The following is a 20,773-nucleotide window of genomic DNA, read 5'->3' as shown; positions in this document are numbered from 1 at the left end:
TAGGTTCTCAGTACAGTTCCGCCTTGCAGAGTTGGATTGTCTTGGTTTCACGTCTTGGCTCCTTCAGAGCTCTTTGGGGACCTGTGACCGGCAGGCAGAACTTCCAGTGCACCTCTGAGCCCCGCTCGAGATGCCCGACCAGCTCTGGCCTCTATCTGTTACTTAATGGCCAGGGCCAACAGCTCTGTCTCCTGGTGGGACTTCCCAGCCCCGGGAGAAAACCTCAGCATTGCAGCGTTGTTGCATTGGGGTTTCAGGTTGGACTGTGGAGGTGGGAGGACATGGGCAGTGGCCCATGAAAATGTGATTGGGAGATGGGAAAGGGTTACGGTCACTGCAGTGCCAAGTGAGATTGAAACTGGCCTGGCCTGGAGAGCCAGGAAAGGTTCTAGGCCTGCTGGCTGCTCTCTTACCTCCCCCACCCCCACCCCACCCCCCCAAGCCCAGCTGCCTTTGGGTGCTGGGGAGGAAGAAGCAGGTGGAACCTGGGGGGAAAGCCAAAAGCAAGCCAGGATGGCTGCCGTAAGTTAGATTGGTCAGGGTGTCTGAGGAAGCAGCTCCTTGGTAAAATGTGGCATCTGTGAATGCCAGCAGCAGATTGATAGGAGAGTACAGCCACCTCCTGACGCTATCTAACCCCTCCCCCCGGGGCTGCTGGTTTTATGTGATTTCTCCTAATAAACTCTGAGCTCATTTAACCTGACCAGAGTCTTCTCCCTGTGTCCTCATGCACTATCCCCTGGGCCTGGTATGTCCCCCCATTTTGCCCTGTGAGGCTTCCTTCAAGGCTCAGGTCGGGGGACTCCTCCTGTGTGTGTGGCTTTCCCCAATTCCTTGGGCCCCTGCTCCCCTCCCCCCTCTCCTATGTGTTCTCTCCATTTGTGTAGGACACTTTGACCATCCTCTTGGCCTCATTACTTCCTGCCTTGTGCCTGTCACATCCTGCCCTTGCCTGCTCTTCCAGTAGAGTATCAGCTCCCTGAGGGCAGGGCCTATAGCAGGAAGGCCTGCTACCACCCCCAGGGCAGCCCATCCCATTCTTGGCCGATGGGATTGTTTAAGAAGTTCTCTGTAGGGGGAGATAGTGTCTTGTACGTTACCACTTGGCTCTGGGCTTTTCTTCCCTCTGAGTCAAGCAAAACAAGGGGGAGTCCCCTTCTCCACATACTGGAAGACAGCATCAAGGATGTTCCAAGGTCGCAGAGCCGGGTGGTGAGAACCCAAGCCTCCTGTCTCTCGGCCCTCCCTGCCCTGCTCCAGCACGTGACCCGGGCCGCCTGCCATATGTAGCGAAGTTGGTCCATGCTCACATTCCTGGGACAGCTGCTAACAGTTAAAAATGGCTCCTACAAGTTGAGCGCAGGCCAGAAAACTGCTGTTCCTTTTGGCCTTTACCAAGCTCAGGCTACGAGTAGGTGAAGGGGACGTCGTCCAAGCAAAGGGACTGAGAAACTGGATTGGCAGACCTTGTCCAATTGGAAGGCTGCTGCTGGTGGGGCAGAGGAGCGGGGTGGGCCTTCCCCTTCTCTTTCTGGGTTAGAGACCTCTATAAAGAAGGACACTCCTTGCACATTCAGATGGAGGTTAAGCGCCTGTTAAATTTAATGAGTGTTTATTAAGGGTTAGCTGCAAGTAGGTTCTGGAAGTACCAGAACCTGAGACTCCGCTCTCAGCTTGGGGGGGGGGGGGGGGGGGAATAATCCCTACATAGATAAGTAAATGAAAAATATAGTCAAGGTAAAAAACAAAATAATGGGAGGGAGGGGCTAGGTGATGCTTTAAGGGTCTGGGTGGATCAGGGAAGGCTGCTTGGAGGAGGTAGCACTTGTGACAAGTCTTGAATGACACTGGCAGTCACCAGAGACAGATGCGAGGAAGGATAGAATTTTAGGAAAGAAGGGAGGGGGGTTCAAAGGGCCTAGAAGGCTGGGGCCAGCTATCAAGGGCTTTGAATGCCAGGCCAGCGAATCGAAGCTTCTGGCTGACTGGATATCTTCTGTTGGTAGGCTCATTCTCCGAGGGCTTTCCCCCAAAGTTAGCGGCTAACAAATGTCAGAATCCCGATTTTGGAGCTGGCTGGTCCCACGAGTGCCTTTCGAGGAGCCTGGGGCCAGGAAGAGCCCGGCAAGTTTTGTAAGAAGGACCTTGTGACAGCCGGCTCCTGGTTGCTCTCTATGGGCGCTCCTCACTGAAGTATTTCACCAGCAGAAAAGTGCACGTCTTCCTTATAAAGGAATCTTTATCACAGAAAAGACTCACGTCATGCTAGTTGTCTGTTCACTCAAATCAGGGCTCTTTGCCTGCCTGTTTTGTGTTGTAGACCCCTTTGTTTAGTCCACAGGGACCCTTTCTCAGAATAATGTTTTTAAATGCATAAAACAAAAAGCACAGGATTACAGAGGGAACCAATTACTATTGAAGTAGTTATCAAAATGTAAAAAAAAAAAAAAAAGGGGGTTCCCAGATCCCAACCTTGACTTAAGGAGTAACATGGTATAGGGGGGGAGGATGCCATTGGCAAGCTGGGCCCTTGGGCGGGCCCGCTCCTGGCTCATCGCTCCAAAGGGTCGGGGTGAGAGAGGTGGCCCAGCCCTCTTAAGGCCCTCCCAGCTCTGACACTGGTTCTGGGTGATAATTGTTTCCTGCTGATACAGACGATGTGCTAGCATGGCATTAGTCAAGTGTCTTTCCTTCTTCCCCATGTGACCCTGATGCCGTTGGGATCATGGAAAAACTTTTTTTGCCCATACTTCTCCTTGTCAAAGAGAAGGCTCACTGTGCAGTAACAGAAGAGGATGAGTTACTGTCCGAGTGGAGCCCAGGCTCTGTGTGCGCCTCAGCGAGATTGGGAGATGACACAGCCTGCCCTTCACCTGGGGTGGCACCCGTGACGAGCTCTGCAAGACAAACCAGTAAGCTCCATAACCGGCCTTTGTCGTGAGTTAGAGGGTTTCCAAGGCTCTTTCCTGAGAACCCTGAGCAGGAAAGGCGAGAAGCAAAATGACTCCCCCTCCATCCACACCGACACTCAGCCATGTTCAGGCAGGGTCCGAGCCAGGATTCTGAACCTGGACCTTGATGAATGTGAGGCCAAACTGGGGCCAGGGTCAGAAACCTAACTGTGCCCTTGTGACCTTGGGCAAATCTCTTCACCTTTTCAGAGCCCAGCTCCCTCATCCGTGAAAATGAGAGGGGTGACCTTCGATACCATTTCCCAATGCTGGAGTAATGGTCCTCTGCCTCTTCTCAAGTAATCGAGCAGGTTCTGAAATAGAGGCATACTCGTGGAGACAGCGATACCATTGCTAGGCCCAGATCCCAAAAGAGCTCAGAGAAAGAGGAGCAGGGTCCATTTGTACAAAGTATTTATAGCAACTTTGTGATGGCAAAGAACTGGAAACTAGAGGGAGAACGGCTGAACACAGCGATGGTGTGTGAACAGAATGAGCCGTTAGCGCTCTGTCAGGTTAGGAAAGGGACCCGGAGCCAGGAGAAACACTGTGAAGAGCGACGCCTTGGAAAGACTTCAGATCTCTGAGCAGTGGGGCCTGCCTGCCAAGCCCAAGATTAGGATGGAGCGCAAGGCTACAAGGTGCTACTGTAGTACTTGTGGCTGATGCCCCCCATTCAGGCTCCGCCTGACCACCAGAGAGGGTGGGGGGTTGAGAAAAGAGCACCTGGGGAACATTTAAAAATGCATAGAAGAATTGGGCAAGAGAATGTTGGTACCATCACGTGAAATTTAATATTTCTGAGTCATATATAAAGTTGTGCGTAATTGACTCATGGTTTCTTATGCAGGCCCCATTTGGGGGCCTTCTTTGTGGATTTGTAGGTAGTAATTTGTTTTAGATTCCAAAACAAACTTTGGGAGCCCAGGTTTCACTTCCTTGGCCTCAGGCCATAGCCAGCTCCCAGTGTGGTCCTTTGTGTCAGTCCTTAGGGCCAGTGGTTCGTGAGTACCCTGGGCATTGACGATGTTGTGTTTGGTACTTCATGAATTTCTTGAAGCTTGAGGAAGTCATTGATGTCTGCCCTCTGGGAACTAGTGAGGAACGTTGTATCCTTCCATGCATCTGGATGGCAGTGGGCCCAGCAGGCATGTGCTTCAAGGGGATTTCTCTGAAGTTAGAATCGATTCGAATGGCCCCCTTGGGGCCCATACTGGTGAGGCTCCTGGTTCTGGACAGGGCTGAGGTCAGTAACGTTGGAACTGAATAGACTCACTGACCTGTCTGTGCCAGGATCAAACCTAGACTTTTGGCCAGAACTCAGCACTGGTTGGAGCCTCAGGAAATGTAACATTCTCCTCTCCTTAGCACAGAGTTAGGCCCTGGTCTCTTACTGCAAAGAAGATGAAGTTTGTCTTTGGCTCCCTCTCATTTAGCTTTTTCTGTTCTCCCAGCCCTAGACAGTCCTCCCCAACCAATACCTCACGAGGTCCCTTGTGCCCTCCTCTGTGCATCTAAAACCCTTCACTGTTGCTTTCAGTCTTGGTCTGACCCCCCCCTCCCCCTCAGATTTCCCAAGGCACCAGAATAGTTTCTTTTCCCCCATTCAGAATTCTCATACCCTCCTGCGATTCACCTCAGCCATGTGTTAGGGTATTATCCAGTCAAAGTAGTTCATACAGAAGTGTGAAGGGCTGGTTTTACCCTTCAGGATACCTTGACCATGAAAAGAACTTGTTACTCCAAGCCTCCATCAAGGGGGCTGAAAAATCTTTACCCCGGGGGGTTCTCTGGGTACCTTTTATCTGCACCATCCCAGTGACCCAGACCCTTGGCTTTCCAGACTCTCCTTGTCCTATCTCCGTTGGCCTGCCAGCCAGCCCACCCCATTATTGGATAGCTTCGGTTGCTAGCGGTCTTCATTCCATCGGATCCACCTGTGTCTCTTTAAGGATGATGCTGTTGGGCCTCCTGGCTTCCTGGAGCCAGGCGGAATTAAGTCTAATCCTTCTTTCGGTGAACAAACCTTCAAATCTTGGGACACTTCATGCCCCTCTTGTGTCTTCCTGGGTTGTTACTATTTAGTCACGTCCAACTCTTCGTGACCCTGCAGGAAGTTTTCTTGGCAAAGATACTGAAATGGTTTGCCGTTTTCCTTCTTCGTGGATTAAGGGAAACCCATTAAGGTCACATAGCTGGATTTGAACTCGGGTCTTCCTGACTCCAGGCCTAGCACTCTCTCCACTATGACCCCACCTAGCTGCCTCTACTTCCCTAGGTTGGACATCCCTAATTCTCTGGACTTTGGAGTGAAGCCCTAGAAGAAGCCAGAGGGAAAAGGCGGTAAGGCAAGAGAAGGGATAGTGCAGACGAGGTTGGCGGCGTCTCTTACGAGCACAGGTGCCATGTGGAAAGGGAGATGTCCAGCCCAGTCAGCGGGGGTGGGGTGGGGGTAGGGTGGTTTCATTTGGGATTTTGGACCCAGGTTGGTGGTGGGTGAGATTAGCTCAGAGCTGAAATAGGAATGGAGAAATCAGATATCGGGAGGGACCCAGGGGTGAGCGTGGCAGGAGGTCAGTCCTGACGCGGTCACTCGACCCTCCAGTCAAAGATGGTGAAAAGGCGAGTGGAGCCAGGGTGGTCCCACATCTGCCTTCCCATAGCTAAGAGATGAGGAGAATAATATTGGGTCAGGGTTGGGTTTATGGTGATGACACCGGAGTAGTCCAGCAGGAAGGAGAAGGGATAGGAGGCTGTGATGAGTGGATTCTGAAGGTGCTGTTGTTCCTAGAGACTGTGAGGTCTGAGGTGTGGCTGTGCTGTGGGGGAGGGGGAGGCCTCCGGACATGCGGAAGTGAGAAGTTGGCCATTAGGTGGTCGTCAGTATGAGGATGTCTGGGCATATAGTAGAGAAGCTTCTGAGGGTGGCCCAGGGAGTTGGGAGGAGCCGGCCTTAGCATCTCGTGTTGATGGAGGTGGAAGTCCTCAGAAGCATGTGCTCTAGGGTGCAGCATGGTTCTGCTCAGTTGGTGGTTTTTAGGCCTGCTTGGGTTGGATGGTGGGGAGCTCTGCCACTTACTGGCCCTCCGAGCCTCAGTTTCCTCATCTGTAAAATAAAGGTATTTATAACCAGCCCTACTTGTGTACCTTCATTGTGTCAGATGAGACATAGATGTGTATAGTGCTTTATACAGATGCTCCCCCAGAGGCCCTGCAGTGGCAGGGCACAGCAGATTAAGTCGCCAGGACCGGCCTCCCATCTTGGTCTCCTTTTCTGCAGAACTGGTGCAGTACAGAGTTGTGGAGAAGGCAAGTGTTATTACTGTTATTATATGGGTCACTGTCTTATCCTTAAGTGATTTGGTAAACAAGCTCTTAGAGGGCAGAGTTCCTGTTGTCTTGTCGTAATCATCTCCCCCCCCCCCCCACACACACCCTGCACTGGGCTGTGCTCACAGTAGAGGCCTTTAAAAAAGTTTTTATCACTACCTTGTTTTTTTACATTGCCAGAGTTTCTCCTGGAATTCCTCTTCCTCCTCCTCCCTCTCCCACAGACCAGTCCTATATAATTATTAGTATTTTTTAAGACAAAAAAATGAATCGGGGCAGCTCGAAGGCTCAGTGGATAGAGCTCTGGCCTTGGAGTCAGGAGGACCTGAGTTCAAATCCAGCTTCAGACGCTTGATGCTAGCTGTGTGACCCTGGGCAAGTCACTTAATCCCAGTTGCCTCACCAGAAAGCAAAAACAAAAACAAAAAATGAATAAAAGTTGAAAAAAATCAACATAACTGACCAGTACATTGGAAAAGTCTGAAAATCTATGCCGTGTAGCACACTGCTGGTCCTCGCACCTCTGCCAAGGGGTGGGGGTGGGGAGGGGGTCTTCCCCATCTTTTCTTTGGAGCCAGGCTTGTTCTTTATAACGTTGCCATGCTGACTCTTGCTTTTTGTGACAGTTCATTGAGGTGCTCAGGTTCTGTTTCTTCTCTGCTGGCTTCTGTCTGCATCCGTTTGCTTCTCGGGAGTTGTCCCAATTGGCCTTTTTTCCACCACAGTTCTATCGATTCCAATACTTTCTTGCCTCATGCACTCGACTCTTTGTAATCAGTGTTACGTGGCCCCAGAGAAGAGACAGGAGAAGGCACCTCTTCTCGGACCTTTGTCGAGCGAGGCCAGAGTCCAAGGCTCATGAATGTTGCATCTCACACAGATTTTTTTTCCAATGTGTTGGTTGGTTTTACTGTATTTTTTCCCCCTTCCTCTTTAAAACCAAACAAAACTAAAGCAAACAAAAAAAAATTGAGCTATTTGGGAGGGAGAGGGCTGTATGGGAAGGGTGTTCCAAGCCTTATTGCAAGGTAAATCAAAAGATATCAGTAAGATCTATTGTTGCAAAGTAAATGCCTGTTGAGTTGAGTTTGGGCAGTGTTTGAACCTGCCCTGGCTGCCGAGTTCTGGAGAGATAGTGGGGTGCAGTCCCGGTGGCACGGCCTTGTTGAGCTGTGCCAAGGTCAAGGCTGAGGTTTCCTTTTGTCCACCAGGAGGACCCTCACAAAGTGGGTGGGAAACTTGGGGTCCTCCTGCCCTATGCTTCCGCTTCCATGACCCATCACCTCCCTGAGCCACGGTCGCCTTGCCCCTCCTCTCCCTCATGAATGGGACTGGTGCTTTCCTTGCCAGACTTCATGTAATAGGGCTGGACCAGGCCCCATCTTGCGGTCTTCGCTATCATGAAGATAGATAATTTACAACATATGACTTCGTGGTTGTTTGAATGAATTTGCACTTTGGCAACTGGAATTCTTGAGTTTTTGCTGGGGAATATTTGGTCTCCTGGGTCCCTAGACCTGGCTGTGATATTAGGACATGTGACTGCAGTTGAGGGAATTGTGGGAATTGAGTGCCCACCCACCACACAGGCCTAGTGTCCAGTGGAGGGGAACTGACTGTCCTGGAGATGGGGCCCAGCAGGATCCACGTGCTCAGGTCTGGGCTTCACATCGAGGAGGAATATTGATGAACTGGGTTAAATTGAGAGTCAGGCACCTGAGGCATTCTGCAGCATCCCCCAAGATGTAGGGGGGCCTACATGAAGAGCTCTGGGGAAAGTGGATGTCTTGTGGACTCTGCAGGCTGGCAGGGAGCCCCGGCGCCTGGAAGTCCACCTTGTGTGAACACAAAGGGATGTGTGCTGGAAGGGCCGGTGAGCTCGCTGTGGCCCCACACCAAGGAGAGGGAGCAGGGGCACGATGGGGCGACTTTGGGGTAGAGTCGACAGCCGCTGAGATGGTTTGGTGTGAGGTCCAAACCTCCTTTCTGTGCTCGAAGACAAGGAGGCTGGGCTGGGTCGGGTGACGTCTGGGGCTGCCTTCCTTCCAAAGTTCATGATCTGGTGATAAGATCTCATCTGTTGTGTTCTGGGGTCCGGTCAGGTACATTGGTACCTTGACTCCTGGAGATACCAAGACAGATGTTCTTGATGAAGCACGTGGCTTATTCCTCTGGCCTGCGATCAGCAGCTGAGAGCTGCCTCCTCCCTCAGAAGAAAGGAGGGTGATGTCACTGGGCCTGGTGGAGGCGAAGGGGGAGAGGTGCACGATGCCCGGTTGGGTCCAAGGGGCAGCGAGGAGATGGGCTGCAGAGGCTGGAGCCCCCAAGGCCCAGAGGACCTGAGCTGAGCTTGCCTCCCCCAAGGGGCCTGGGTGGGGAGTCTGAAGGCCTTAGCTCTGCCCAACTGCCTTCTTCTTCCTCACCTCTCCCCACGCCCTTAGCTAAATCAGTGTGACTGTTGTTAGTCTGCCTTGGTTATCTGGGTTAAAAATAGGAGTTCGCATTTACGTAGCTATTTATAGTGACAAAATGCCATCTGGAGAATCATTTATGTGGGGTCATTTGGCCCTTCCTACCTCCCAGGCCTGTTGGGAGGATGACATGAGAAGCCGCAGGTCAAACTTGCCAGTGCTTGCAGGCTCTGGGAGTCCATTAGCATGGATCCTCCCAGGTGGGTGCAGTCCCTTCTCTTTGTCACCAGTCTTCCTGTGTTGCTGTGGCCAAAGAGATGCCAGTTGGTGGGCAGCTGAGCCTCTCTCACCCTTTTCCAGGCTGGGTTGCAAACATCAAGCAACCAGGACCCCTTTCCATGATCCACCTGCGCTTATGCTGGGGAGCAGTGGGGTGGAAGAGAAGGCTTGTTGGAGTCCAAGGACCCGGGCACAAATCCTCTGTCCTCCACGTATTGCCCGTGCCTTTGTCAAGTCACTCAACCTCCCCAGGCCCCAGATTCCTCATCTGTAAAATGAGAGGGTTGTCCTCAGCCTCTGAGTTCCCTACCAGACCCTGTAAAGAACCCGGGGTCCCCTTTCTTGAGTGAGGCCTGGGAGATGGACTTTAATGGAGGCTCAAAACCCATCTAACTGGAAGCCCCCAGCACCTCCTGGTCCTGCTCCAGGCATCCTGTGTGGCCTCCTGAAGCCTGGCCCTTGCCTCAGGAGCTTATCAGTAGATTAGTGGTTTCACTGGATGGAACTTACCTTTTTAAAAAGGAACAAAGAAAGGAATGAATAGAATTCACTTTCTAATGGTGGAATTCTAAGTATGGGAGTGTAAAGTGATTGGAGGAGCTAGTCTTCGGCAGTTTCAGTTCACGACATAGGAAACCTGCCTGCTCCATTTGTGTGTCCTGGAGGAGCTCTCTGGTGACTCCTTCACCGTCCTTGCTTTGAACGTCAGCATTTTAGGCAAAGTTAGCATAGCTCAAGTGAGGCAGCTCTGTTTGCATCTGAACGCCCATTGTCTCTGAAGGGCGCTGCAGAAGGGGGCGTCTCTCTCGAACCTCTTCTGGGGAGGCTGAGAAGAGGCAGCACCCTGTGGAGGACAGGCCCCTGGCCTTGGAGCCTGAGGTTACCCTCCCGGTACAGGGGATGTTGACTTGTATTTAACATTTTCTTCAATTAACAGGTATTTATTCCCCTCCCCCCATCCCCTAAGTGAATAAAACAAAACAAAACTCGCCCCATCCTAGACCTGAGTCCGCCATTCGGCCCATGAACTCGTGTGCTCAGTCAGGAGCAGGGCAGCTGCACGAAGGGACCAGAGAGGCGAACGTCAAGGCTTTGGACCTTGGCTCAGCCGCCAGCCTTTGACATGAGAAGATGGCCTTTGTAAGCTTTGCTGGTCTTCCCCTGGTCTGCTGTGCTCATCTCCAGCCTCTACGTAGCAAGCTGCTGCAGTCACGGGCTGCTTTACCAGCCTTGTCTCATTTGCCCTTCCCAACTGTCCCCTGAGGGAGGTTGGGCCAGGAGGGTCTCTGTTTTACAGGGGAGGAAACTGAGGCCCGGAGGGGTGGGAAACCGCTCATGATCATGCAGCCAGCTGGTGGCCCATCATTGCGGTGGTAGGGTTTTGCATAGGAGCAGACTCAGCTGTTCCCTACATTCCCTCTTGACTCTTTACAAATCAGGAAAGTGACTGCCCCAGGGACATGCAAGTAGTGAGGAGCAGAGGGGCTGGAGGCTCGAGGTGGAGAGAAGACAGTGAGAAAGAGAGAATCAGGGAAGCTTTCCTGGAAGAGGTGGCCTTTGGGTTGGTGGGTTGGATTGGGCCATAAAGAACCTAAATTTCTAGGGGTGGCGGTGGATGGCATTCTGAGCATGGAGAAAGATACCAAGCTTTGGTCTGATTTGGCTGGAAATAGGAAATGTTTGTTGATCGAGTTTGAATAGTTGTGTTGGCCGTTTGTGTAGTCGTTCTACTCTCCTAGGAGTTGGTATTTTTATTCCCAGAAACCAGCTGGTGACAGGAGATTGGTCAAACCATCCATACGGAAGAAACAGAGTGGATGAAAACCCCTCTTACTCAGATGGTGACAGGCCAGCCTGTTGAATTGGTCCATCAGAATTGCAGGCAGACACATCTTAGATGGAGCGGGAGCTCATCTGGACCGCTGGGTGTGATGCTGCTAATCCATAAGTGTGCTGGACAGGAATTATACAGGATGAGCAGTGTGGAGAGATTTTCTGGTACCCTGCCCTTTTCCCTGCTCCAGCCTATGATAGGATGAGTCCTTCGTTGTCACAGTGGATAGAGTCGGGCCGAGAGGAAGATTCATCTTCCTGAGTTCAAATCAGACATGTCCAAGCTGTGTGACTTTGGAGAAGTCACTCAACCTGTTTGCCTCAGTTTCCTCATCTGTAAAATGAGCTAGAGAAGGAAATGGCCAGCCGCTCCAGTAACTCTGCCAAGAAAAGCCCAGATGGGGTCATGAAGACTCTGATACGACTGAAAACAACTGAACAGCAGAAGTGTTTGATTACGATACTCTTGAAAATGCTTTTTGGTGTGGATGTGGATGTATTTTTTCCTTTAAAGAAGATTGGCTAGGTCAGTAGAGCACCGGCCTGGAGCCAGGAAGACTTGAGTTCAAATCCAGCCTTAGATACTTGCTTACTAACTGTGTGACTCTGGGGAAGTCACTTCTCCTGTGCCTCAGTTTCCTCAGCTGTAAGATGGGGATAATAATATCACCTATCCCCCAGGGTTGTGATGAGAATAAAAGGAGATCCTGTGTGCCAAGGGCTTTGAAAACCTCAGATGCCATCTTAGTGCAGTCAACCACTGTTGTCTCACACTGGGTGTCCAGGCGGTTTGGAGGGGGGTGGCCTGTGGCAGACTAGTAGGTGAAGTGCCTTGTCATCTGGAAGGGCGCGGATGTGATAATGGCAGCTTGGCTGAATCTGGAGGCCTGGGTTTGAATCCTTCCTGTGACACTCTGAGCCTTAGTTTTCTCATCTGTAAAATGGGGGTGAGAACGTCTCTAAAAGCTTTGGAAGATGCCTGTGCTCTGTAAATGCCAGGGCAGTGTGGCCTAGTGGATAGAGAGCTGCCTTGTACCCAATCCTGGGCAAGTGTCTCAGCTCCCTGTCCTCCCCGGCAGTTCTTGAAAGGTACCCTAAACCTACGAAATCCCAGGTCTCTGCCCCTACAGAAGCGTCGATTAATACTGTCATCGTTGTCTGTTTTACCTCCCCCACCATCTAGGGAACAAAGCATAGCCACCCTGTGCCCTGCTGGCCAGTCAGACCCCTTCTTGCAGAGGAGGCAGCGTCACAGGCTCCCACAGGCTGGTCCCTGGTAGGTGGCAAGGGCTCCCAGCTGGGCCCTGTCCGCGGGCCTGCCCGTCTCGAGGCATTGGCTCAGCCTGTGGGTTTACTTCTTCCTCCCTAGGGTGCCACTCCTGGGTGTGTGGCATGGGCAGCTCCCCCTTCCAGCTGGCATGAGAGGCTCAGGTTGGCCCAGTGACAGAAAGAGGGGGCCCCTCTGAGCCGGCCTACGCGTTATTCCACTTCTCAAGTGTGGCTCTAGCGGCTGACAATTCGCGACCACCGCAGGGTTAGTGTTAGCGTTTCTGGGCTGCCGCTACTGTCTGAGTAGCTGAGGTCCAGAGGGTCGTCAAGGGAGTCCTGGCCTGCCCTCGGCCCGTGTGGAACGAGGCCCGGACGCGTCATTGGGAAGGGGCGCCACGCCGCGTCACCAGAAGCACTTTGCAGACCTCAGAGGCGTGGCCCTGGCAAGGCTGCAGTGGATTGTGGGTGTGAGGGCCTGTGCCACCAGAGCCCTGGCCTCGGGGGTCCTTTCCCCCTTGGCTCCTCCTTGTCAGCCCTAAAGCTGCCTTGCCCCGAGGCCTGTGCAGGCAGTGTTTTCTTCAAACCCGCGGCTCTGTGTGCTGGGCCTCACTGACTCCCGTTGTGCCCTCTCTCCTTGCAGAAAGCGCTGGGCAGTGGGTTCCGAAGGTACCATGCAGCTTCTGTCCTTTGCCAGCGGGCCAAGGTGTCCATGAGCCACTTTGAGCCCCATAGTTCCATCCAATATGAGCTGTTGGAGAAGAATATTAACATTGTCCGGAAGAGGTAAGAAAGGGGCTTCTGGGACTGATGGAGTGAGTGGGGGAAAGCCGGGGCCTGCAGGGTACCAGATCCCTTTGGAGCCACGAGCCTGGAACCCCAGCCCCGGCAGGCCAAGCAGGCTCACTTCTTCTCATCCTTAATTATTTTCTCTTTTTGTGAAGAATTTGATAACATCCTCAAGGGGCCTGTCTTGGGTGGGTGCGCGTGCTCTGGGGCACAGGACTTTATCCAGCACACGTCCCCACGGCAGAAAGGGACCATTGCTCCCTTCATGCCCCTGGTGTCCATTCTGTGGGCATTTCCCGGCCGGCCCTTGGCTGGTAGGGTGGGCCCAAGGGCTCGCACAGTGAACATGGCCCTGAGAAGGCTCTGCTCCACCGCCCTGCCTATCCTGGGGCTTTGGGGGTAAGGAGGAGGAAGGTGTGGGTGTTGTGCTGTTTGGGGTTCCCCCAAGAGGCAGCGGAGAGAGCTCTGGGTTTGGTGTCCTTGGCCAAGGCCCGGGGGACTTGGTTCTCTCTGTCTGCCTTTTCCTAGGAAGCCCCCTTGTTTTCAGCCTGGTTGTTATTGGGTGTGCCCTGTGGGAGGGGGTTAGCAAACTCTGGTTCCCCTCCCTGCCCCCCATTTCATCTTGGACCCTGAAGCCCCTGCTGCCCACCCCTCCCTCCCCTCTCCGTGGGGAAGACGGGGGGCCGAAGCACACGGTCCCCCTTCAGCTGGCCTCGGGGTCTTAGATTTGGGGACCCAGGGCTGCCTGCTGAGTCAGCATGCACCCAGGTCCCTTCCTGCCAGAGCCTCCTGGAAGGCAGAGGGTGGAGGGCCCCCCACAGAGCCGCCTGGAGGTGTTGGTGTGTATTTTGGGCTGGGGACCTCAGCGAGAGTCACATTGCCTGGTCATGGCCTCAGGGTTCCCGCCCCACCTCTTCCACGTGGCAGCCTAGGGCTGCTTGAGGCAGCTGACCTGGGTGGGGGGCCCTCCACCCTCTGCCTTCCAGGAGGCTCTGGCATTTATACAGCACCTCCCATGTGCCAGGCACTGTGCTGAGCAGGAGACAAATATTATCTCATCTAATCCTCACCACAGTCCTAGGAGGAAGGGGCTGTTATTATCTCCATTTTACAGATGAGGAAACTGAGGCAGACAGGAGTCCCATAGCTGGGAAAATCTGAAGCCAGATTTGAATTCAGGTCTCCCTGACACCAGGCCTGGCACTCTGCATTCTGCGGCATCCCTTCAATGCCCCATAAAAATGGTGACTATGAAGAATTCAAAGTAGAAATGAAATGATGATGAGTGAATTGAGCAGAACCAGGAAAATCATGTTCATGGTGACTCCAGCCATCCACCCAGAGCCCCCCAAACCCCTGGCTGCTGTGTTCTAGTTCCCCAGCTCGGCCCTAGAGAATCAGCTGATCAGTGAGGTCAGTCAGGAAAGGCCTCCTCTGTGCCAGACCCTGGGCTGGAGGTGAATGCCAAGACGAAAGTGGAGCTGCTGTGCCCTCAGGGAGCTTCCACTCCTGCCTGCCCCGCCTCACTAAGTCTAGATAGAATCCCTACAAAATAAATATGAGGCAGATTGGGAGAGAGGGAGGGGGTGGGGCTGGGACCCTTTGGGAGGGCATTCCAGGCCTAGGCTGCAGTCAGGGCAAAGGCCTGGAGGTGGGCAGTAAGCGTGTCTTCAGGAGGAAATGCACCTCCCTCCATGGCTGAGGTGGAGGACTATAGGTGTGAAATACTGCACCTGCTCTCAGATGAGGCCCACGTCTCACCTATGTCACATTTTTTCCCCTTTATCCAAGGGATGGATCACTGGGCGGGGGAGAGGAGGAATTTACTCAGAAATCAGTGTGATTATAAAATTAAAGACATCAGTAAAAATGAGAAATAATTAAAAAAAAACCCAAGGTCTCAGTGGGGGGAAGGGATTGGGGGCTGGCACTGCCAGGCGGCTTCTGCCCCAGCCACCTCCTGCTGCTGTGCAGGTTGAACCGGCCGCTGACCTTGTCAGAGAAGATTGTGTACGGCCACCTGGATGACCCTTTCAAACAGGAAATTGAGCGGGGCAAGTCATACCTGCGGCTTCGGCCGGACCGTGTGGCCATGCAGGACGCCACGGCACAGATGGCCATGCTCCAGTTCATCAGCAGTGGGCTGCCCAGAGTGGCCGTGCCGTCCACCATCCACTGTGACCACTTGATCGAAGCCCAGGTCGGCGGTGAGAAGGATCTCCGGCGCGCCAAGGTGCGTAGGCGGCAGCACGGAGGGGCTGCTGAGGGCCAGGCTTGCCCTAGGCCAGCCTCCGTGGTCTGGAAGCTCAGACGCCCATGCTGGGTCTGGCCCAGCTCAGTTCCCCAGCCGAGGCCCCTGACAGCCCAGCACACACAAAGGACAGAGTCAGAGAGTGCTGGGGCCTTTCAGTTGCTGAAAACAGGATTTCAGAGCTTTTCTGCGGCTTCTCGGCCCTCTTGGGTTTCTAGCCTTCTCTCAGTTGGTGGGCCCTTCTCACAAACGTTTGACCCTATGAAGTGAGCCTGGAGGGGCTGCCCCAGGTCACTTGGCAAGGGAGGCCTGACCCTGCAACACCCATGTGCTTCCCTCCCTGAAATGTTGGCCCGCGGCAGGCTGCTTCTTACCCTCCACTGCCCTTGCTCCGATTCTCCTCCACCAGCACCTGTTGTGAGAGTGGGTTTGACTCCCCGGACCCCCTGGCACCAGGCACTCCTGCACGGTTGTGGCAGAGGACCTCCTGGGGCTCTCTTCCTTCCCTCCTCCCCCCCTGCCATGCACGCATGCGTGCGCGCGCGCGCGCGCACACACACACACACACACACACAGCTTGGGAATGCTACCAAGCACCCCCATTGAAGGACCCTCTGCCCAGGGCAAGCTGAGCTCCGAGGGGCCTGAGGGGCCTGTGGCTCCCGTGGGAAGCTGGAGGAGCTTCCTCTTACTGGAGGCCCCTCCTTTCACCCTGCTTTGGCTCTTCTGGGCTCGGTGCCTGCTTCCCGCTGGGCCCTTTTCTCCTCCCCCCGTTGCCAAGGGCTGGGGGACGTCCCAAGTAGCCCACAGTCCTGAAGAGTAGCACGGGTCAGCTGGCTTTTCCAGGCTTAATCTGTCCCTTGACAGGCTGTCTGTCCCTTTGCCACCCAAGGCCTCAGTTTGAGGTCTGTCGCCCCCAGGGGCCCAAGGTCAGAAGGCCAGAACGTGGCTTTCAGCCAGCACAGGGTTCAGAGCACACTGTTGCTGATGACTTTTCTTTCTCACTTGTGTTAATAGGACATTAACCAGGAGGTCTATAGCTTCCTAGCAACGGCCAGTGCCAAGTACGGGGTGGGCTTCTGGAAGCCGGGCTCGGGAATCATTCACCAGGTGAGGAGGGGGCAAGGAGGGCTAAAATGCAGGGGGATGGCGGAGGGCCTGGGGAGATGGGAGTTGTGTTTGAGCTTCTCCTGGGTGACAGAAGTCAGGTTGTAACCTACTGGCGGTCACCCTCACCCTGCTGCCATCTGACCACGGAGCTACTAGTTTCCCCATCTGTAAAATGGATTAAATACCACTGGTAGTGCTTTCCTCACAGGGCTGGTCCGTAGCTCCATCGAGATATGTGGATCTTTGTGGCCCTGGAAGTGTTCCATAAATGTCACTTGTACAAATGAAAGGTTCCGTGAAGACCCGTGCAGTCTGGGGAGGCGACTTCCTTGGCTGACTCATTTCCCAGACTCTCCCTCCTCCACTGAGTGCTCGGCATCTCAGCTCTGGTCCTTAACCTCTTTTCCAGATTATCCTTGAGAACTATTCGTACCCAGGGGTGCTGCTGATCGGCACAGATTCCCACACCCCGAATGGGGGTGGCCTGGGGGGCATCTGCATCGGGGTCGGCGGGGCTGATGCTGTGGACGTTATGGCCGGCATCCCCTGGGAGCTGAAGTGCCCAAAGGTGAGGTGGTGAGGGCGGCGTCCAGGAAGGCGGGGTTGGCACCCTGGTGCCTTGGCTCTTCCAGCCCTCACTGCCTTTCCTTCCCGGTTCCCGATCAGGTGATCGGCGTGAAGCTGACCGGCACATTGTCAGGCTGGTCCTCTCCCAAAGATGTGATCCTGAAGGTGGCCGGCATCCTCACAGTGAAAGGTGGCACCGGGTCCATCGTTGAGTACCACGGGCCTGGCGTGGACTCCATCTCCTGCACTGGTGAGGGGCATCTTGGGCAGCCTGGGTGGTGGTCTTGGAGAAGGGGTGGGCTCATGCCAGGCCGTCACATCCTATCTAGGAGATGAAGGCGTGAAAGGCTGGGCCTGGTTCAGCAGCGGAGCTGGATGGGCCTGCCGTATCTGCCAGGCCTGGCACGCCCACCCCGACTTTCATGGACTCTCCCTCCTCTGGCACAGACTGAGCCTTCTCTGTAAAATAATGAAAGGAAGTGTTGAATTTCAGTTAGTTGTTTAGTGAAAATACAGCCCCCTTCCCCTAGATGTAGCCAGTGCAGGGGGCTGGGGCTGAGCCTCAAGGCCGCCTCTCTCCAGGTTTGGCCTGACGGTTCCTCCCTGGGGCAGAGGGGTCATAGCGGAGCTGTGGGTCATGCGTGGCGGTGGAGGGGGGAAAGGGTGAGGGGCAGCTCTGGAGCTGCTGGCAGAGCCCCCAGGGGCCCAACCAGTCAGCCAGGGTCCTGGCCCAGATGTGTGGATTATGCCACTCAGCCCCCCGGTGTCTTTCTCCCTACAGGCATGGCGACAATCTGTAATATGGGTGCGGAAATAGGTGCCACCACCTCCGTGTTCCCCTACAACCAGAGGATGAAGACGTATCTGAACAAGACCGGCCGGGGCGGTAAGAGAAGATGCTTCTCCCTCCTCTCGTGGAGGAGCCACCAGACCTCTCAGTCCCTCTAGTGGGGAGCCCTCTGATGAGGGTGGAAGGCCCTTAGAACAGGGGAGGCCAGGGCTGGGAGAGTGCACTCGCGGCAGAGAGGCGGGGTGCGCGGAAGGACGGAATATGGGATCCAGCGGCAAGTGTGGTCACTGTTTGCTCAGTCACTTCTCACTCAGAAGTGGGAGCTCTGTCTGGAAAATGGGGTGGGGGGCTAGCAGTGTCTGAAGCTGTCAGGCCCCCCTCAAGCCCAGGCCTCCTCGGGAGCTGGCAGGCCTTCCTCTCACCACTTTGTACTGGCCACGTCCTGTCTGCTCTTGCCCGCATCTTGTCCCCTTTTTAAGCTGGGAGCTCACACAGCCTGCGCGCACACGAGGGGTATAACCGGTGCTTGTTGAGTGCATCGGAGGCAGCGTTGACCTGGCTCTTCGGCTGTTTTCAGACATTGCTAAATTGGCTGATGAATTCAAGGACCACCTGGTGCCTGACCCTGGCTGCCACTATGACCAAGTGATTGAAATTGACCTCAACGAGGTAAAGAGTGACCCCGAGCCCAGGGTGTCTGGGGCAGGAAGTGGATGGGGCGGTGCATGTTTCATGCTGGGCCGGAGCTCCTCTGGAGTCACAGAGTGGTGGCACGTTGGGTTCTCCTGTACCCTGCGGGCAGGATGGCAGCCCGGCATCTTTCTGGGCGTGAGGAAAGGGGCCACGGCTGGGGCATTAGGGCCCGCATAAAGGATGATTCTTCAGCCAAACGTTGCTTTTTCTGGCTGCGCTCAGGTTTCTGGGTTCGTTTGCTCCATCCAAAGGTTGTGGAGGTGGAGGGTGGAGGTAGTTGGCTTCTGGAAACGTTGGATAGAGGACAGGTCAGCAGCTCTGGCCGGTCTGCCCACGAGGGAGGCTTGGAGGCCGATCCTTCCCTCCTGCTGCCGGCTGTCTCCCTAACTGGGAGTGTGTCCTTGCCCCTGTGCCTCTGTCTCCGCATCCCTTCATCTGAAAGGACACGGGCACACCCCTGGGGTGCCATCTCAGGAGCAGCTCTGCTTTCCACTTTCCCTTTCTTTCTGATGAATCCTGGCAGGGTGCCCTTCCCGTGGGGCCTGCCTCTCTTTAACGCTGCCCAGAGCCTTTGGAGGACGTGGGCAGCTCCAGGTCTCGCCCTTTGACCCGGTTCTCTCAGGCAGTGCACTGGAGAGAGCCGTTAGCCAGGAGCCGGGCCCCGGGTTCTAGGCGTTCCCCTGTCTGGGCCTCTTTGCTCTCAGGGCCCTTCCAGTTCTAGCCTCTTAGGATTCTTTGAGTTGCTGCCTGTCTGGCCCCGGGCACAGCCTTCTATCGGGCCCCCTCCTCTCTCTGTTCTGGAGTGAGGATGTGTGAGTCTAGTGGACTGAGACGATGGCTAAGTCCAGCTTGTGCCTGTGGCTTAGCCAGTCCCTTTCTGCCGCTCGGAGCAGTTGCATTCATGTACCTCAGCTTTCCCCATCTCAGACAGGAACATGTGGCTGATCCTGTTGGGAGGAATTTCAGGGAATTTCAAGGAAGCTTTTGGGATTTTTCCTTTGTAACAACTGCCCTGGAACAGCCAATAGCTTGGCCGCCTTGCCCTCCCCCACCCCCAGCTCTCAAATCGAAGTTAGTGTCATCTTTCCTCTAGCTCAAACCCCACATCAACGGGCCCTTCACCCCAGACCTGGCCCACACTGTGGCTGAAGTGGGAGCTGTGGCAGAAAAGGAAGGCTGGCCGCTGGACATCCGAGTGGGTGAGCACACCACATGGACGCGAGGGCCGAGGAGTGGGGAGGATGTGGCCCCTGCTGCCCGGCCTTGAAGCCAAGGCAGCGCCAAGCCCAGTGGGCTCTCCTAGCTGTCTCTTAGGGCCCATGGAAGGTTAGGGAGACCCTTTGGAGACAGTCTTTACACCCCCACGGATGGCCAGAGGCAGCCTTGGAAGGCGGCAGCAGCAGGTCCCAGGGCAGGCCTGGAGGCTACCATCCCCCTATGACCAGAGATCTCAGCCTTGGCCATGGGCTGCCATCTTGTAACAAACAATGCCTCTGTGACAGAAGGGTCTCCTCGCCCCTGTAGACCAGGCCCCTCCTTCCTCCAGGGCTGGACCAGGCTGGGCTGTAGGATGGTTGTTCCCAGCCCTGGCTCTATTTGCCAAGGTTCAGCAGTGGCCTTGGCCATCCTGCACCCACTGGCTCCAGGACGTTCTGGTGACCGGAGGTGTCAGGCCTCCCACTCTGGGCTGGGGAAGGAGCCCCCGTTTCTCCACGAGCTCTCCTGATCCTCCTTCCCCGCTCCCCCAGGGCTGATCGGCAGCTGCACCAACTCCAGCTACGAGGACATGGGGCGCTCGGCGGCCGTGGCCGAGCAGGCCTTGGCCCGTGGATTGAAATGCAAGTCTCAGTTTACCATCACCCCTGGCTCCGAGCAGATCCGGGCCACCATCGAGAGGGACGGCTACGTGAGTGTCTCCCCCAGGCTCCAGGAGCCCCCAGGGCCGTCCATCGCTGCCCAGGCCAGAGCCCACTGAGGCCGGCCTTGGGTGACAGACCCTCCGCCTTCTTCCTTACAGGCACAGATCCTTCGGGACGTGGGAGGCGTTGTCCTGGCCAACGCGTGTGGGCCTTGCATCGGCCAGTGGGACAGGTGAGGAGCACGGCCCCTGCCCCTGCAGAGCTGGCCAGGGCTGCTCTCTGGCAGGACCGAGGGGAGTTGGGGGGTCAGGCAGGACTCCTGGCCCAGCCCAGGGACGAGGCTCAAGGCCAGGGCCCTGCCCTCTTGTGCCCCTGCAGGAAAGACATCAAGAAGGGAGAAAAGAACACTATCGTCACCTCCTACAACAGAAACTTCACGGGGCGCAACGACGCCAACCCTGAGACCCATGCCTTCGTCACCTCCCCGGAGGTGAGCTTCCTGGCAGTCCCTCGACCGCAGTGGTGGCCTCCCCCTCTCTGGGCTGTCCTTAAAGAGAGGGAAGGAAGCCTATAGTAAGCTCCTACTGCGTGCCAGGCACTGGGCTTGACGATGATGCCTCATTTGATTCTTACAACAACCACGC

General features: G+C 55.0%; 1 protein-coding gene across 1 annotated transcript in view; it reads left to right on the top strand.

The window, feature by feature from the left end:
* The window catches only part of ACO2 (aconitase 2), a 33,400-nt gene that overhangs the window by 6,857 nt on the left and 5,770 nt on the right, over window positions 1–20,773 (top strand). The window contains exons 2-12 of the mRNA XM_027874197.1: window positions 12,714–12,856; window positions 14,834–15,092; window positions 16,128–16,220; window positions 16,630–16,788; window positions 16,887–17,037; window positions 17,569–17,673; window positions 18,155–18,246; window positions 19,364–19,469; window positions 20,019–20,176; window positions 20,288–20,361; window positions 20,508–20,619. Coding sequence (XP_027729998.1) covers window positions 12,714–12,856; window positions 14,834–15,092; window positions 16,128–16,220; window positions 16,630–16,788; window positions 16,887–17,037; window positions 17,569–17,673; window positions 18,155–18,246; window positions 19,364–19,469; window positions 20,019–20,176; window positions 20,288–20,361; window positions 20,508–20,619 — 1,452 coding nt within the window. The remainder of the gene's footprint in view (window positions 1–12,713; window positions 12,857–14,833; window positions 15,093–16,127; window positions 16,221–16,629; window positions 16,789–16,886; window positions 17,038–17,568; window positions 17,674–18,154; window positions 18,247–19,363; window positions 19,470–20,018; window positions 20,177–20,287; window positions 20,362–20,507; window positions 20,620–20,773) is intronic.

The sequence above is a fragment of the Vombatus ursinus genome, unplaced genomic scaffold, assembly GCF_900497805.2.
Source record: "Vombatus ursinus unplaced genomic scaffold, bare-nosed wombat genome assembly UNPS02003292.1, whole genome shotgun sequence".
Taxonomy (NCBI): Eukaryota; Metazoa; Chordata; class Mammalia; order Diprotodontia; family Vombatidae; genus Vombatus; species Vombatus ursinus.
The sequence above is the reverse complement of the archived record's forward strand: the minus strand, read 5'-3'. Positions and strand labels throughout refer to the sequence as shown.